General features: G+C 41.2%; 1 protein-coding gene across 1 annotated transcript in view; it reads left to right on the top strand.

The window, feature by feature from the left end:
* LOC117259452 (calmodulin regulator protein PCP4) overlaps positions 1-20026 on the top strand; it is a 50742-nt gene that overhangs the window by 18173 nt on the left and 12543 nt on the right. Inside the window, exon 2 of the mRNA XM_033630786.2 lies at positions 15286-15337. Within this exon, the coding sequence (XP_033486677.1) occupies positions 15286-15337 (52 nt within the window). The remainder of the gene's footprint in view (positions 1-15285; positions 15338-20026) is intronic.

The raw sequence follows: 20026 nt of genomic DNA, 5'->3' as shown, positions 1-20026 counted from the left end.
ACACACACACACACACACGAAAGCCCTCGTAGTAAAGAGCACACACACACTCCCACTGCCTGCACTGTGAGGATGAGCAGGCTGATTTCTGAAGAGCTGAAGAGGCAGGAGGAGAGTGAGGTTAGAGGATCAAAAGGGAAACAGTGTTTTACTGTGCAGGCTTTCAGCTGAGCAGCGTCCTCCATACGCTGAACGTCGCCAGAGTTACATCCCGTTATGAATGATACCTACACAGATAGATTGATCGGTAGTTTATTTGCCCCCTCGGAGGGAATCCTCTTCCACAGTAGGTGCATACGCAGACATACAGGCTTGTAAAAAATATATATGTATACAAAGAAACAAAGACATGGAAACACGTACAGTACAGGCCAAAAGTTTGGACACACCTTCTCATTCAATGTGTTTTCTTTATTTTCATGACTATTTACATTGTAGATTCTCACTGAAGGCATCAAAACTATGAATGAACACATGTGGAGTTATGTACTTAACAAAAAAAGGTGAAATAACTGAAAACATGTTTTATATTCTAGTTTCTTCAAAATAGCCACCCTTTGCTCTGATTACTGCTTTGCACACTCTTGGCATTCTCTCCATGAGCTTCAAGAGGTAGTCACCTGAAATGGTTTCCACTTCACAGGTGTGCCTTATCAGGGTTAATTAGTGGAATTTCTTGCTTTATCAATGGGGTTGGGACCATCAGTTGTGTTGTGCAGAAGTCAGGTTAATACACAGCCGACAGCCCTATTGGACAACTGTTAAAATTCATATAATGGCAAGAACCAATCAGCTAACTAAAGAAAAACGAGTGGCCATCATTACTTTGAGAAATGAAGGTCAGTCAGTCTGGAAAATTGCAAAAACTTTAAATGTGTCCCCAAGTGGAGTCGCAAAAACCATCAAGCGCTACAACGAAACTGGCACACATGAGGACCGACCCAGGAAAGGAAGACCAAGAGTCACCTCTGCTTCTGAGGATAAGTTCATCCGAGTCACCAGCCTCAGAAATCGCAAGTTAACAGCAGCTCAGATCAGAGACCAGATGAATGCCACACAGAGTTCTAGCAGCAGACCCATCTCTAGAACAACTGTGAAGAGGAGACTGCGCGAATCAGGCCTTCATGGTCAAATAGCTGCTAGGAAACCACTGCTAAGGAGAGGCAACAAGCAGAAGAGATTTGTTTGGGCCAAGAAACACAAGGAACGGACATTAGACCAGTGGAAATCTGTGCTTTGGTCTGATGAGTCCAAATTTGAGATCTTTGGTTCCAACCGCCGTGTCTTTGTGAAACGCAGAAAAGGTGAACGGATGGATTCCACATACCTGGTTCCCACTGTGAAGCATGGAGGAGGAGGTGTGATGGTGTGGGGGTGTTTTGCTGGTGACACTGTTGGGGATTTATTCAAAATTGAAGGCACACTGAACCAGCATGGCTACCACAGCATCCTGCAGCGACATGCCATCCCATCCGGTTTGCGTTTAGTTGGACGATCATTTATTTTTCAACAGGACAATGACCCCAAACACACCTCCAGGCTGTGTAAGGGCTATTTGACCAAGAAGGAGAGTGATGGAGTGCTGCGGCAGATGACCTGGCCTCCACAGTCACCGGACCTGAACCCAATCGAGATGGTTTGGGGTGAGCTGGACCGCAGAGTGAAGGCAAAGGGGCCAACAAGTGCTAAACACCTCTGGGAACTCCTTCAAGACTGTTGGAAAACCATTTCAGGTGACTACCTCTTGAAGCTCATGGAGAGAATGCCAAGAGTGTGCAAAGCAGTAATCAGAGCAAAGGGTGGCTATTTTGAAGAAACTAGAATATAAAACATGTTTTCAGTCATTTCACCTTTTTTTGTTAAGTACATAACTCCACATGTGTTCATTCATAGTTTTGATGCCTTCAGTGAGAATCTACAATGTAAACAGTCATGAAAATAAAGAAAACGCATTGAATGAGAAGGTGTGTCCAAACTTTTGGCCTGTACTGTACATGTATCTCTTCATATCAGTGTGTTAAATCAACAGTGCTGATATGTTGCTATGCAGCAGTGCAACCAGGACATTAAATCAACATGGTGACTTTGATTGTGAGGATGTCTCACAGGATCAATGTAAAGCTCTTCCTTGATTTACGCTCTGTTAGCTTAGCATAAAGACTGAGAGCAGAGGGAAACATAATCTGCCTATGAGCACCTCTAAAAATCAGAAATCAACACACTAGATCTTGTCTGTTTAATTGGTACCACTGACTGTAAAAATAATGGATGTAGCTTCCGTGATGTCACTCATTGGTTTGTGGACTCCAGTTTTGAAGCCATTTTGACTGTTGCTATCTTGTTGTTTTTTTTGTTTGTTTTTTTTTTAAAGCGACTACATTTAGGCAAGAGGGTGGCGCTGTGGAGGAGCGAGGGGTGGACCTGACTGAGTAGCTGGGGTCACTATTGCCACTCAGAGTGGTCCCGCCCTTAATTATGCATAACTGTAAGCCTTAATAAAATGTAAACAGGTGAGTTATATAAAAAGTCCCCCCCCCCCCCCCCCTTTCAGTTGTCATGACGGAGGAAATTAGCTACAGAGCCCAAATCCGTTTTTTGTACCAGGCTGTAAACATGTAAGTTGGGCATTTTAACATGGGGTTCTGTGGGAACTCACTGACTTTTGGAACCAGCCTCAAGTGGCCATTCAAAGAACTGCAGTTTTTGGCACTTTGGTGTAGACTTCATTTTTCAGCCCCACAGGTTGCTGATTGATCTGTACTAAACCCAAAGTGTAAAAGTGACATGTTGTGTGGTCACCATGAGTTTCCAAGGAAAGTGGTGGAGACTGCAGTAAGTCACTCTGTATCACCAAAGAAGGGAGAATTCACCACCTTTAATGTGGACGTCCAATCTGTGCGGATGGTACATGTAGTCGATTGAAGCGGTGGTTCCTCAGCATGTGCTATACTGATGGAAAAAGCTGAGTTTGCAGCTGCAACATCGTGTTCCTCCTGCATCCAGTGCTGTCATTTGACATGACAGTGATATGGTTGGACACAGGAGGAACTACAGGCTATTTCAGCTTGGTTTTTGCCTCCGGTAGCCGGGGGGGGGGGGGGGGGGAGTGAGCTTCCATATTGTCTTTGCTTGTACTGCAAACTGACAATGTATACAAGAGTGAAAATGACATCTGAAACATGAGTGCAGAGGATGTTTTAGACACAAATAAATTTGAAAACATTTTGGCTGACTTGGATTCAGCCATATTTATTTGAGCCAGAGTTTTTGGGCAAAGAAATACAGGTTAGAGAGGCTGAAGTTCACAAGAGATGCATTCTGGTACATGTAGGTGCTGCCAACACAGCTCAACAAGCAGGAGAACTAAGCTTTCTCTATCAGTACAGAGTGCACTGAGGAATTTATTGCTTCAATTAAATGCATTTGCCATCAGCACTGACTGGACACCCACATAAGAGGTAGTGAATTTTCTCTTTAAAGGATAACTTCGGTATTTTTCAACCTGGGCCCTATTTCCCCATGTGTATGTGTGCGTATGATTCATAGGTACAACTCGTTCTAAAATTGGTTCAGTATTGAGGGAGCTGGGAGCCGTGAAACGAGCTAAAACGGTAACGGGGGCAAATGCGTCCCGTATAAGTTTGCGCATTAAAAGTGCTTTTTTTGCCACTGACTGGTTCAGATCGCCAATAAATTCTGCAAATAGCATAGTAAACGTTTCCCTTACCTCTGGGCTGTGTGACGTCATCTCGCGAGAGCTTTGCTCCACTGTGTCTGTAGCTCTCTCTACTCATGGGACAGCCGTTTTCTTGAGGAAGAGGTGTTTCGGGATTGGATGTCTTCTCTTCTTCGGCTGGCAGTAGTCATCTTGGGAGAAGTGAGCACTGCAGACTCGATGGTCTGCAAGGCGCAGTGTCTGGAGAGGAGTGTTAGCATCCATTTGTAGCACAACTAGCCACAACTTCAGCATCTCACCATCCGACAAAAGCAGCCTATGAAAGCTGTACGGGGTGTTGCGTGACGTCCTGTTCTTGCAATTCGGATAAGCACAAACACGAACCATTGTTTTCAATCGATGTGGTAAAACTCTAAGCTGTACTCTGGGACAACCAGCGCCACTCGGAGCGGCGCTCAGCATGGCTCCTCTGTTTTTTTCTGGCAACAAGCAAAGCTCTCACGAGATGACGTCACAGCCCAGAGCAAGTGAAGGGTAAGGGAAACGCTTAGTATGCTATTTACAGAGATAACACTGTCGATCTGAACCGGTCAGTGGCAAAAAAAAGCACTTTTAATGCGCAAACTTATATGGGACGCATTTGCCCCGTTACCGCTTTAGCTCATTTTGCGGCTCCTGGCTCCCTCAATACTGAACCAATTTTAGAACGAGTTGTACCTATGAATCATACGCACACATACACATGGGGAAATAGAACCCAGGTTGAAAAATACCGAAGTTATCCTTTAAGAGGTGAAGGTAGGAGTACAGATCCAGGCTAGCTTTTTTCCCAGTTCCCAAGCTAAGCTAACTTGCTGTAGCTTCATATTTCCCGTATACATGTAGACATAAGGCTGGTATTAATCTTTTCATCAATGCTAATAATCCTGTTTCTGAAAATGGTGAACCTTTCCTTTGAAGTTTCTTTTTATTAAAACATGAACTCTTCAAATTGGTTGTTAATTGTAGCATGACATTAGTACATACTGTTGAATGAATGAATCTTGGTGATTTTGTGCAAAACAATAAACGCAATGCAAACAGCAGGAGAGATAATATAAAGCAGAAAAAATTACAATACAAAATATGAAAAAATGTATAAAAATATATCTGTTTTTGAAGTGAAAGAGCAGCATAAGGCTCCATGTCCGCGTGGATCCATCTGCTTTATTAAGGCGTAACCGCATGAAGATTAAATTTAAGAGTGCAGGCTTGATTTTTGGGCTTGAATGCACATTAATCTCCACATCCACTGAAATAGAAAGGAGAGCTTAATCAAAGTCGTTTTCACTCATATTGACCACACAAAAACTGAAAACACTTGCCTCCAGCATCCTATTCTGCTGGGCAGATAACTGTGTTTGGCTCAGAGTGAAGAACATAAAGGCTTGCTCTCGGCAGAATGAAAGGAGGTGGATGTTTTGAAAGGATTCTCTGTGAAAACCTCCACATACTCTCTCTCCTCTCCGTGCCCTGATGAATGTGCCCAATTGGAGATAAAACATATTTACATTCCTCTGATTTGCAATGTGCTTACAGTATATGCTCACTGAATCTTCTGTTATTCTGCTTCACTGTCCCTATGGTTGTGTGTATGTGAGCCTGTATTCTTGTCTGCATGAATGTGTATGTGTGTGTGTGTTTATTTTTTCTCCTTGAAGTATCCTAATTGAAAGCCTGAAGGCACAAATTCTGATGCAGCCATGGAGTTTGCCGGCAGTGTGCTACAGTAGCTCTGCTGTTTGTGTGTGTGTGTGTGTGTGTGTATTCCACCTAAAGGCACACAAAAACACACACATCAAAACACTGTTTGTTGACCTTGTGTCCCTCAGAGTCTATTAATGATTAATGAGAGGTACAATATGTATCTCTCTGCTCTCTATCTCCCTTGTCAACATCACATAATTACTGTTTCTCTTCTCTGCTTTTTTGGTTTCTGGTTGTCTCTCCTTCTCCCAGTGTGTCTCTGTGCAATTGTGTATGTCCTGATGTCTCCACAGGTGTGCGCATTTGTTTGCCAGTGTTAGCGTGTGTGTTTTCATATGCAGGTTTATCTGCAGTGTGAGGATAGCCCCTTTTCCCCCTCAGTAATCTCACTCATCGAGCTGCTGTTACTGCAGTTTACATTTGGCTTTGCCCCAGAGCGGCTCAGCTGTAATGGTTCCTCCTCCCTCCGTTGCCCTCGGCAGTGTGTTATAGTTTCTCATCACCTCTGCACCAAGCTGAGCTCTCTCGTCATAAACAGAATGACCTCAAGTCATGTCTTGTATTCAGGCCAAGTTGTGACCTGTGAAGCCCCGCAGAGCGTGTTCTGAGTGTAACATCGTGATCGTCCTGGCCGAGCAGCGCCCACATCCACAGTGTTTCTATCTCAGAGGAGAGATTCAAAGCTTTCTATTGGTGTGGACATGGTAAAACCAATAATTCTGAACTATTCTGAAATGAAGATCATGAAAACATTTCAAGAATTATCTAGGGGTGTTCAGTATAAGAACACCACAGAAATTAAGGTTTTTACACTTGGGGGAGGTGGAACAGTTGGCGAATCAATAAAAGGTTAATATGACTAAGTGCAATGGAGATTGATTCAGTGAAAAGAATGATGACAGTCAGGATGTACCTTCATTGCAAATGCCACTGCAACCTCTCTTTGCAGTCTTTGGATGACTATAACACACTCATGCACACAGGGCTGTTACCACAACTCTTCCCAGAACACATAGCTGTAATATTACTTGCTCAAAACTCTATTTCCATTGTTGAGTGTGCTCTCCGTTTTTATACATCCACTGCTTTCCTTCATTTGAAGTTAGACTGGGGCTCTTTTAATTACGCCATCTCATTGTGCCTTTTTCATCTGCACTGGCAACTGCCTGACTTGAGACTCTGCACCACTTCCTGCTTGTCTCGTTCATTCAGCTCCCAATATTCCTATAACATTAGTGGATGGAAAAGCACATACATTTGTATTTTCTTTTGCCAATTTTCTGAAAATTTAGTGAAATTTGTGCTACCTTGTCCTCATTAACAGTGACATAGAAACTTGAGCATTTCAAAGACAGACTGTCTTTAATGTTAATGCACATTTGATGTGGTTTTCGTATGTTTTTTTTTTAATGGCAAACCAAAATGCTGCTAATTTTATTTGTGGTTTTCAGATCTTGTTGAAAATTATTTCAGTGTGTGCATCACTACTTTTGGACATTTCTAGCACATGTAACAATACCACAATAATACTGATAACCGTGATAATTTTGGTCAGTATAATCGTGATATGAAATTTCCATGCCATTGCATCTCCACATACAGAGCTGGAATGATTAGTCAATCAACAGAAAAATAACTAGCAACTATTTTGATAATCCATTAATCATCTCAGGAATTTCTTTAATCAAACGTGACTGTTTGAAATTGTGAGAATGCTGCTTTTCTCTGTGGCATGTAAAACTGAACTGAATATCTTTAGGTTTCAGAGCTTTAGTTGGACAAAACAAGCAATTTCATGACATCATTTTGGGCTTTTGGAAACTGGAATTGACAATCACACTATTTTTCTGACATTTTAAAGACTGAACTATTTATTGACCGAGAAAATAAGCAGATTCATTGTTAAAAAAATGTTAGTTACAACCATATTTGTTAGTGGATTGATGTCATGAAGTAGAATCACTGAAAAGAGCTGAAACTATAAGTTGATTAATCGATGAGTTGATCTGAAGAAAATAAATCACCACCTATTATGAGAATTGATTGTTTCAAGCAAAAATGTCAAACATTTGCCAGTCCCAGTTTTTGAAATGGGAGATGTTGCTGCTATTGTCAGCTTTATTGTCATTTACTATCATAAATGAAGAATCTTTGGGTTTTGGACTCTTGGTTGGACAAACACAACAAACCGAAGATGTCAGTAGTTATGTTTCCATCCAAAAGTGATTCGAATCATTAGGAAATGCGCATTAAAACAAATACGAATCCTGTGTGTTTCCATTAAATGTACAGACTTTGGTGAAAACTATGAACTCGTGCCAGTTTTCCGCAGAACCAGAAACAAAACAAGTCTTGCATTCTTCTTCTTCTACGTTTTCTGGCAGTTGGCAACCAGCTTGTAAATGCATTACCGCCTTCCCGACCCGGAGTGTGGATATCACCATGGAGAGAGGTGCGCTACTTCAAGACTTAATTCGAACATAACTGTTTCCATCCACCATTTTGCAAATCAACATTTTTTCAAATCAACCAAAACCCGGCTAAAGCGAGCGTGTTTTAGTTTGTGCGAATCAGGGGATTTTAATTCGAATTTTGGCGTTTCCATCATAATTTTTCGATGCGATACTTCTAGATGCGCATCTAAACAGGCTGATGGAAATACGGCTACTTTGGGGTCTGGGTAATTGTGATCAGCATTTTTCACGTGTTCTTGACATTTCATAGACTAAGCAAGTAGTCAATTAATTGTGAAAATAATCAGCAGATTCGTCGACAATGAAAATCATGAGATGCAGCCCTGTTGCTGACTAATATCTGTTTGAAACATAATGGCACTGAAGGCTAAAAAAGAAGAGGAAATAAACAACATCATCAGCGAATTGTACCTCCACCTCTATGCACACTGAGGTATAAACTGTGAAGAAATGATTAGTTAATATATTTTTTTAGGATTAAGAGATTTTCACCAACCACCTGAAGTAAGACCTGATGTATAACAGTCAAACTAAAATGAGAGGAAGATGATTCAGGTTTGAATGTATCGTTTGTTACAGACATACAGTGTCTCAAATGGATTACAAGAATCAGAACATGAAGAACATTTGTCCATAAGTTATGAACCAAGCTGGTTTCTCGTGCCTTTGAATCTCCTTATAGGCCTATGGGACTGTTTAAATGATGCAAAAGCCTATACAGCCCTTGCAGCTGGCCTGTGTGTAATACAATATTAATCTTATTGCAACAGTGCTGCAATATTACATCAACATTATATCTCCAAAAGCAAACACAAGTAACTTAACTAGATGAGCTTGAGGGCAGTTTTGTTTGCAGAGAGCATCGATGCAGTAAAATGTTGGGTTTCCTCTCTCTCACCCAGCTGGTGCTGTAGTAGTTTTTGGGCGCCACATTAGCGTGTTGTGAAGGAGCGGCTGCAGCAGCTCCAACACAGGCACCAGTTCATTTCATGGCCATTACGAGAGGCTGATGGAGAGACTCAGCTCCTCTCTTTGAACTGGGATTAGTAACAGGGAAGAACAAAACTGTGCTCTTATCTGGCTCTGATATTTGTTTGGAGCTGCAGGGGGGCCGGAAGAAAGCTCAGCTGTGAGACGGTAATGTGAAACACCACAAAGCAATTCGATAAGTCGTTTCACTTCAGGTTTTTTTCCTGACAGACAAATGGAAACAGAGAGCAGGAATCATTCTGATTAGCTTCACAGGTAAACATAAACTGTAGTGTTGTAAGCCCGTATCGCACACTTCAAGTTTTCTTTTTTTTTATTTTTAAACAAAAATTCAGAATTTCATCAAAGACCAGCCTCAAATTAGACATTTCTTCCCAAAAGGGATGGATATGTTGTGCTCTGAGCTCGCACTCCTCACCACCCATCCCTCCCCCCAGCATCAAAGCACAGCACACGCTGTTTGAAATTCATTGAAAGCATTGGATTAATAATGCAGAAAGAGAAGCTCAGAAAAGAGGACACATTGCACGATGCCTTCTCGACTCCTCAGCTATTAAAGCATGGAAACCTTTCTGACATGACCAAATGGGAAACCTTTGAACGAGCGAGGGAATAGCTGTGAAAAGGTTGCAGTGAAAGTAGCTGGAGCTAAATCTCCCAGGAGGCAGCCAGATACACGCTACCTAAATGAAACCATTTCCGTGCTCTGTTTTGTTACTGTGCCGACTCCCCCGTGCCTTCCCTCCAAATGTGTTCAAGATGGAATAAAAGAATCAGTCTATATGAAATGCTTGATTGAAATACAGTTATAATAAATCTTGCTAATACAGCAATTTTCTTACACAGGTTTTGCAAAAACAAAACAATGCTTTAAAAGGACAACTTAAATATGAACAGTATAGGAAGTATTAGGGTGCTTTCAGACCTAGAGTTCACTTGCTCTGGGGTGACTAATTTTGTTACAAAGCTGCATAATTGCCTAGAGTTGGTTCGTGTTTTCACAGCAGCATTTAAGTGGACCAGATAAAATGCCTTGTGTGAGAAAGCTGCTCTTGATTGGTCAGAATTTCCATGTGGGAAAAATCCAGAAAGTAAACAAAATGTTGAAGAAGAGTACACTTGCAAGATAAATGTGACACTTTCTAATGTCACAATGGAGGGACAACTACGCAGGTTGATTTTAGCGCTGCTCATCATGGACTATATTGCTGTCATTGTTCATTTTAGTCAAACCATACAGTTTGAAAACGAGGTGCGGCTCCAACTAGAAAACAGTGTTTTGATGCATTGGATGTGTTGAATGTGCATATTAAGGCAGTACAGGAGGAGGTGCACATTAATAATCCTCCAGGACTGTAACATGCTCATGTTTACCCCAAACAATGTGTCATGTGACTGCAGTTGGTTCAGATTGAGGTCGAAACACGTTCTCACCACAAATGAACCGCACCACAGTTTGTTTGTAACCAGACCAAAACCACCTCTTCAAGAAGGTCTCAGTCAGGTTGTTTTGGTGCACATCTGAGTGTGACTACTGTGTTCACATCTGCCCAAACAAACTGCTCTTAGAGGGCAAACAAACTTGAGTTTGATTGAACCGAATCAAACAGGGCAAGAGTGAAAGCACCCTTAAAGTGTGTATTTTACGTCCAATTATTTGCGCGAATACGGCCACTGGAGTATTTTGCAGTTAGCAAATATTTACCCTTAACAGCTGTGCTAAGATTTTTGCTTATAACTAAGCAGTAACTATGGTAGCTAAGGGCTAACTTGGTTTGAAGTAAAGTACTACCAATAGCTGTCATGAAGTGTTGTAAACATGGTGAACACAGAGGCTCTTTGCTCTGAAGCCGGCAGCACTCTATTATTTTTCACACTGTCACAGCAACATGCTACCGCTTCACTCCTTCTGTTCTTTATTTTACGCAATAGAAAAACAAATTAAACTACTCACAGCATTTTGCTATGCGGCAAGTCAGCAAATCAGCTTACACAAGTCCCAAATACATATTATCAGAACTTACAATGTAGCCCTGTGGCTTCTCTAACTAATCCACGAGCCCTCTCCTTGTTTGCTCTGTCTCTGTATAGTACTGAAGTTGAGTCGTAGAGCTCCAGGTGCCCACAGACACATCCTCCATTTCTGGTTCTCGGTAAAATCAGGAGAATCTCTATTAGAGCCCAACACTGATAGGCTGTCCCAATGGCGTCACATGAATTTCTCGCCAAAGTTGAAAAATTGCAACTCCCGTAGACAGCATGAATTTTGTGTCTTTGCGTCATTCACATCGTCATGTCTGCACTTTGACTTTGTGTTGAAGGCATTTGAAGGTATGATAATTCATCTCTGGTCATTACCAGGCTCCAGGACTTATTTGACTGCAGAGACCAGAAGCCTAACTACTGCAGTCCTAACTCTCCCTCCCTATTTTCTTTTTTTCCTGCAGACAAGAGCAGGCAGTTGATTCTGGTCATTTATCTTCCAAATGCCAATGTTGGTAGAAGTACGTGTTAACTGCAGAGGGAGGTATTGATCCAGCTATTCTCTCTTCATCCTCTGTTACTTCTTCACTACAGGAAAAAAAAAATCCCATCATCACAGCCCCCACCCAGGCTGTGCATATGAACACACAAGCTGACAACTTGTCTCCCAGCTGGCAATAGACTGTGCAAGTTAATGATAAGAAGAGCGACACTGTAAATGGTGCCATGATTTCATATGAGGGTTTTTTGCCCTGCACAAACATGCCCAGGTTCAAATTGACACACATTAATTTATTGGACTCTCAAGACAGACAGAAATCAAACATGACAAAACACGTTATTAACGACATCATTTTTAACTCACTATCTGGTCTGAACAGTTTCTGGGAGTTTCCATCAGGGAGCGTTTCCTCCACAGTGTCTGATTTTAAATTTATGTGAATGTTTTTGTGACGTTTGTGACAGTGACAGAGTGTTGGACTTTGGAGTTTTTGCACTCCTCTCAAGTGAATCCCACCTGCTCTTTGGTGGTGGCTGTGAAGATAAATGGGCCACCAAGGCGGCCCAAACACTGCACCAGGGACATCAATTATAACAGGCAGAGCTAATGATGAATTAATTAGCAATGGGCTGATATGGAGGGGCAGCAAACAAGAGGATCATTTGATGGCAGATTTTTAGTTGCATTAGCACTGAGGTCGATGGTCCGCGACGTATACGTATTTACCTCTCAGTAGTTATTTTACTTGTTCCATCCATCTAATCATCTGACTTTCTGCAAGTGAGCAATAGTTTAGTTCACAAAATATCAAACTATTCCATCAAGAATCGCTATGAGGTGTAGTTTAAAGATTATTTTTCTGACTACAGCATGAAGTTTCCATTCAAAACTTGCATTCAAAAATTTTGCTGCAGGCACTAAACCTCTCACCACAGCCCATTCCTCCTCCTTCCCTTTCCTCAGTCTTTCCTTGCTCTCTCTTTGCCACACTTGCTCTGGCTCCTTTATCATTTCCTGTGATACCCCCTCTCACTCTTGTCCTGATGCAAGTTAAAAGCAGGATTATAATACGCTTCTAAGAATAGCTTCCCCTAATCTGCTCTTTGTGATGGAGTGTCACCCCTCTCTAACACGATATCTGCTTTTCCCTTTTCACGCCTCTAATGCTGTCGGCACCTGCCCGAACCCTGTAGACCTCAGCGTACAAGTACTGAGGAAGGATTTATGTAGCCTTTTTCTACTTCAACTTTTGAATTAATCCCCTAACATAAAAAAACATATATAGATGACCAATTATTTTTATTTCCACCATCATTTTGACATTTATATCAGCAGTCAGGCAGCGGACATCTCGTTATGAAGCGAAACTCTTTCAGCTCTCTTGTGTTAACTCTGTTTTTAAGTGTACATTGACAAACTCACACATCACGTCAGAGGAAATGGGGGAGACCTACATTAACACAGCCACTCTGTGTGTTATTTCTCTGGAGATCACTGCCTATTTGCAGTTTAACATGAGGAAAGAGTGTGTTTGGAATACAGGAGTAATACTGCAGTGGGAATGAATGGCTGCAGGATAATGAAAGCTGACATTTAGATAAATGTTGCTGCATTAGTATGTAAGAGTATAATGATTATGTTATATTGGCTAAGTGCGGCCGTGTACAGTTATGCAGCATCGCATCTGAAAGTAATTTGTCGAGTGAGAGAGAGTGTACAGTACCTGGTGAGACTTTGTGCTTCGGGCTGTGTAGAGATGTTTGGTTCTACAGTAGGTGGTTTTCTCATTTGCATCCATCAATCTGCCCGTTTCTTACACTTGTGAGTCTTGTGGTGTGGACTGATTTTAAACGAGTGTGTGAATGTGATTATGACCATATGGCCAAGAAGAACAAACACCATATAATCAGTATGAATTCTCACAGTTGGGTAGTTTGAGATGTGTTTTTCTCTCTCCTTCTTTATAATGACTATAGACTGTTGAATGAAACTCTCCATATAGACTGTTTCATTGCTATTCTGTTGCTACAGCAACAGCTTTGGTCCCTGTTTACTTCCTGTCAGCTACCAAGGAAATTATAAAAGAAGGAATGGCCATGACGACAGTGACAGCGTTCGAGGAGCTAGACTTCAGTGTCAATTACATTGGAGTCAATGGGGCGGGCACTGCAAATCACACTTTAACCCAGAGGTTTCTAACTGGTAGGGTCATGGGCCCATCCTGAACGGACCACAAATGACTTGCAAATATGTCAAGTTTTTAAAATACACACTTTATTTTGACATCTAGTGAAGTCTAGTCTAGAGTGAATGACTAACGGACAGTTACTTGACAGACACAGCAAACTAGCTTGACGACATGGCCAAATGCAAGTATGATGCTGAATGTATTAAACTGTGTGGAGCTTGAACTAATGACTAAGGAGAAATCTGGACCCCGTGGCTGGACCAGTTGGGAACCACTGCTTTAACCAATGATATCCATGTTGTTTCAACTTTGACTGAAAAATCCTTCCACCAGATTAAAAAACACACAGCATGTGATGTTGACTGACATTTTATATCTAAATATCCACGTTAGTTTCATTATGATTGGTCTCCAAACTGATCATGGCTCTGTCCAGAGGCTGAGATGCAGGTGCTGGACAGAGCCATGATCAGTTTGGGGACCAAAAACAAGGACTGTTTCTTCTTTTACAGTTTCCTTGTCAGCTACCAAGGAAACTGTAAAAGAAGGAAGGGTCATTACGTCAGCGACAGCATTCAAATTTTACATTAGTGCCAGACTTTGGTACCACTTTTATTGAAGTTATTGGGGCAGGCATGGCAAGTCCCACTATAACCCATCATATCTGTGCTGTTTCACCTGACTGAAAAAGGCGTTAACCAAATAGAGAGACAGATATTATGTTGTTGTTTACGTTTTACGATGTTTGGAACAGTCTAAATGCTGAATGTAATTATTAGATCAATGTGTAATATATATTTTAAGCAGTATATATCAATGCCACTGCATTATTTTGTAAAATTAGATTTAATTTAGAGGCACTTTACACTTACAATAAAGTACACTCTTGTATGTATTATTAGGGCTGGCACAATATCAGATTCTGATTGCACAGTTATCATGGCCGAGAGAATTCATGATAATGTTATTTTTGTAGTATCTGTAGAAAGTTTGATATCATGATATCGAATGATTAATATCAGTATTCAATATTTTAATTATCACGGTTGTCGTCAATTCTGGTATATTGCAATATACCCACCTGACACAAATTAATCTCAATTTGTGTAATGGAAAAACACATAATGATGCATTTGACATCTTACAGAACTCTCTGCTTTTGGATCTTTTAAGCTTCCTTTGCTTGAAATAAGCACAATAAAACATAAATGTGGGAACAGTGGCAACGAGGTCATTTTCTCTGTTTCATATTAACATGTTTCTGACCTCTGTGGTGTCACAGTGCCAAACTGTAGAAAACAGCAACACCTCTGGCATCGTTTCACTCGTGGTCATACCGTATATTGTCCTCAGGCCTTTATATTGTCACAGGGCCCTCCGCCTGCCGGGTCTCCTCTGCCTGGCTCATGTGGTCAGAACAAGGGGAACCCACTGGCTAAAATACTCCCGAGGGGAAGCTTTAGAGAGCGTGCTAGCAGATTAGGTGGCAGCTTAGCCCCCAGTAGATGTCAGAACAATCATGAGGACGGGGCTTAATTAGTAAAGGGCACGGAGCAGTGGCTTGTATTCAACTCATTTGGATATGATGACAAGATTGTGGGGAATTCTCTATCGTTTTGCTGAAGTCCGGTGGATTTCATGGAAAACTGCAGTTTGACAGAAATGTACTGTGAAAAGAAACGTCCATCTGATTAGTTTTTTCTTTCTTGTTGTTTTTGCATCACAGAGACAAGGATCTGGAGCAGCTGCTGGCAACAACAAGACATCTGGAGCACAAGGTAAGGAAAAAAAGGCATTTATTTTCAAGACATCCATCCGCAGTGTTATGTTTAAGACAAACTCTAACAGCCCCGAAATTAAGCTTTTAAAAATTTGGGCTTTTGCACCATTTTTCAAAATAAAACCATCAACTTGATTTACAGTATGTTCGGGGAGACAGAAAGCAAGTCAGAGGATGATTGAAGTGACGACAGGATGAGGGGGAGGGAGGGTAAGTGGGCCACAGTTTACAGTACACGTGGGCCCATGTATCTAAGATCTTTAAAAGGCACGTCACATCATTGACAGTAACGGGGTCTGAAGGACAGCTGCCATCAGAGTCTACACACACACAACCTCACCTCAGGGCTTTCCGTCAGATCTCATCATGATCTGACATGAGTTTAGGGTGCCATGTCATCGTTTATATGACATGGAGAAGCTTTTATAACGAGCATTTGAATTAGTTAATTTGCCATTTCTTATCAATTTCCTTCATCTCGGTCATGTTATGTGATGCCCTCGAGTCAGGACTGCACTTATTCTGAATTTATACATGATTGTTCATCAGTAATGACTCACTTTCCAGAACAGGAAACTGAACTGAATCAGCGGATCAGCTTTGCTAATAGTTTGGCGTTTCACAGAGGTTCTATACCACACCACTCTACAGTTTCCCTATAAATCTCTTGACAAAGCTGAGGATTGCTCTCAGCTTTAACGTCCTAACTCAGCTGGGTAAAATAATACAGACACCGGGAGACAAAACTGAGATGACCATCAGCTCCTGTAAATCCAACTCTCTGATGATTGCCTCCCTGAGCAGAGATAGACTGCCTGCATCATTTCTGTCCTGGGGGAAATAAAGATCAGCTCCACGCACCAAGTGCATTACAAATCATGTTTATTGTTGAGCTTTCGGTCATTAAACCTATCATAGCGAAGCAAATAAAAGCTTCAACGAGAAAACTAATATCTTCCCTGCTTTCACCTCGTCTAAATCATGGCAGTGATTTGGTGCGTTGCCCTGACTCAGCACCACTTCAGTTTGAGATGGCTGCAAGAAGAATGAGGCTTGTGGTCTATCTGCCTTCCTGACTTACTGTATTCCCCCTTTTAGCCTATAGATCAACAGGAGATCAATGTTGGCACTGCACCTTCAGAAACTTCACAGACTCTCAGTCTGAAGAGGTCAAAAAAGACACAGCTGACCCTCCCATGGCCATGTTGGTTTTACATGCAAGTGACAGGCAGGCCGCTGTGATATCAGAAATATGACTATAAAAATGTGATAAAGAAGGGAATAAGCATTAAAGGAGTACTTCAGCTACAAAATGATTACTTGCAAATCAGTTAGTTGTGCCATGTTGCCTTGAATTCCTGAAGAAAACTTTATTTTCTCACATGCCTCCATGGCAAACTGATTGGGGATCATGCTTAACAAGAGCAAAACTTTAAAAGAACATCCATTTACAAACTCTCACACAACTTGAACAGTATAATCCAAGTCTCATTTGGTAAGTACTGACTGTACGAGTAGTTAAATGAGACTTTGATTATACAGTACAGATGTTTTGATTAAGGGTGCTTTCAGACCTACAGTTGTCTTGCTTTGGTCCGAATCCGGGACTAATTTTGTTATTAAGTTGCATAACTGGCTTAGAGTCGGTTCGTGTTCTCACAGCAGCATTTACAAGCGGACCAGATCAAATGCCTTGCACGAGAAAGCTGCTCTTGATTGGTCAGAATTTCCATGTGGGAAAACCTGGGAAGTAAAGCAAACGTTGAAGAAGAGTACACTTGCAAGATAAATGTGACACTTTCTAATGTCACAATGGAGGAACAACTACGCAGGTTGATTTTAGCGCTGCTCATCATGGACTATATTGCTGTCATTGTTCATTTTAGTCAAACCATACAGTTTGAAAACGAGGCGCGGCTCCAACTAGAAAACAATGTTTTGATGCATTGGATGTGCTGAATGTGCATATTAAGGCAGTACAGGAGGAGGTGCACATTAATAATCCTCCAGGACTGTAACATGCTCATGTTTAACCCAAACAATGTGTCATGTGACTGCAGTTGGTTCAGATCCAGGTCGGAACACGTTCTCACCACAAACGAACTGCACCAGAGTTTGTTTGTAACCGGACTGAGACCACCTCTTCAAGAAGGTCTCGGTCCAGTTGTTTTGGTGCGCACTTGAGTGCGATTGCTGTGTCACTGTGCTCCTGCCCAAACAAAAAGCACTGACGGGGCAAACGAGCTTGAGTTAGACTGAACTGAACATGGCATGTTCAAGGCATGAGAGCAAAACAAAGTTTACTTCACAAATTCAAGGTAACTAACTAACTGATTTACAGACTGTCATTTTGTGGATGAAATATTCCTTTAAGAATAATCTCAAATAGTCTTGGTTGATTTTTCTATTTCTTAAAACAGTCCATCTCAAAGGGTGAGGAATAATCCTCTATCTTTATAAATAGCAAGTAACCACCTGAAATGCATGTTAGATAAATACCACGTTATTCATGATTGAAGGAAGATTTAAACCCGGCTTAGACCCTGTTTGAAAAAAGAAAATAAATCACCCTGTTAAAAAGTGTCACCTTTCAGCAGCATTATTCACCAACACCAATTAATGGGATCCAGATTACTTGGAGCAGTTGGCTAAGTTGAAGCACTGTGCTGCAGGAGTCTAATTTTTCACTGCCTGTAGGATTCAGGTCCACCTTTCTATTCACTTAATAAAAAGAGTGAGGGGAAGTACACAGCCTATAGTACACACACACACACACACACACACACACACACACACACACACACACACACAAACACACACACACACAAAGCACTCCTTTGTTGTCTGACCTTGACAATTAATTTGATGCCTGGAAAAACTGCTTTCCCAGCGTGTCTGAAGCGTGCCTCTCAATGTGGAGAGAGATTGGGAGAGAGAGAGCTCTTAGAGTGGGCGAGGAGGGAGTAACGCTGCTATTGACTCTCGCCCACTCTGCATACCCCCAGCACACAGTCTGTAGAGACAACCTCTCACAGGCTCAAGGACAGCCACACAGAGATGTATTCATATTCACTCAAACTCTTTGGTAAAGTACAAGTACATGCAACCGTGATGCACCTGAGTGATGCTGCACAGGCTGTTTACCTGACAACAGCACTAACAGGGCGGCTGGACAATGGCAGTGTTTATTGTAAAGATAACGGCACAAGATTGAATGTTCATCAAGTGGAAACAATTGAATCAAACTTTTTACGCTCTGCTGCATCTTGCTGTTTATTTCCAGACACAAAATACAAACCGCACTGGGGACATTCAAAGTCAGGGGACATTCAGCGTTCATGTTGATGATGTTTATTTTGTAATTAAGAAAACTTGGATCATTAAGATCCTTTACTTTAGAAGCAATACTGAAGTGTAAAAATAAACAAGTGTGTTGTTTCAAAGAGGAAAAGTACAGAAGAATTAACAGCAACAAAATAAAGGTGCTTAAAATGCAGAACAGCCTCTGTTACTGTGTTTTATTGTGTTTAATTATTGGATCACTACTACCGATGCATTAATGTATTGAGGTACTTTAATGTCAGAGCTGGTTGAGGTGGACTTAATATAATATTACTTTGGTGTAAATTCTTTATTAGTTAGTGCCGAGACAACCAGGCCTTTATTTGAAACTGGTATATATAAGGGACAGACCTCTATTTCTGATTTCCTGTGTTTTCAAATCATATTTTATCATATTTTGAATAGAAGCCTCCCTGTTTTTTATCTGCTTGTTATAATTTGTTACTAAGGCAATCTCAAAACTTCCTGTGTTTATCTGTATAATGTACATTTCCACTGACGACACCGATTCCATCAACAACAACAACAACAACAACAGGCATGTCGGAGTTTCTCTTCACCAACAGTACCATTTTGAATTATTTACTCAATTCTTGCGCATTAATTTTGCCGTTTTTCTGTTGAGCTTCCATCAGTGGTCACATTTCCATGTAATTGTCAAGTGAAATTTAAGTGAACTTTTTAATGCCACAAAAACAGAAAAGCGATTAAGGCCCCTTTCCATCAAATGGTTTGGGGCAAATAAACATCAGAAGCTGGCGGTATAGACTACACTACACATGGCTATATTCTGCCAGTAAACAGGGTCGAAGAAGTAGAGATTGTGAATTGGAGACAAAGCAAGTTGCCTTACCTATCTACGGGAGAAAAAAAAGTGCGTATTTTCATTGCTCCTTCATGTCAGCTATTATTGGCCTGGTTTCATGCTGCCTGGACACAAAGACAAATCATGTCGTTATGGGAATATCCAGGAAGACGAGATAGCTGATCAGTTAAATGTTTGCTACATCAGAACTTAGCTGCTGAAGATGTTTTCATATCAGATTTCGTGCATCAACTCGTTTGCAACAAAATGCAATAAAACCAGCCCACTGAGGAGGTTTTATTGCATTTTGCCATTTCCATACAGCTCTTCTAACATGATACGTCAAAATGTGCATAAGAATACATTTACGAAAAACACAGCTAGTTAAGCTCAATGCAGGAAGGAATATAATGTTTAACATCAAAAGTTTTCCAGCAACTCAAAGGGTATAAACCCTTTCATTCCTTGGAGAAATTTAATTTGGAAAATCTGAAGGATGTGTGGAGCTTTATCGACAGTAACTTAACAGCTCTCAAGGGG

This window comes from Epinephelus lanceolatus, chromosome 4 (assembly GCF_041903045.1).
Source record: "Epinephelus lanceolatus isolate andai-2023 chromosome 4, ASM4190304v1, whole genome shotgun sequence".
Taxonomy (NCBI): domain Eukaryota; kingdom Metazoa; phylum Chordata; class Actinopteri; order Perciformes; family Serranidae; genus Epinephelus; species Epinephelus lanceolatus.
The sequence above is the reverse complement of the archived record's forward strand: the minus strand, read 5'-3'. Positions and strand labels throughout refer to the sequence as shown.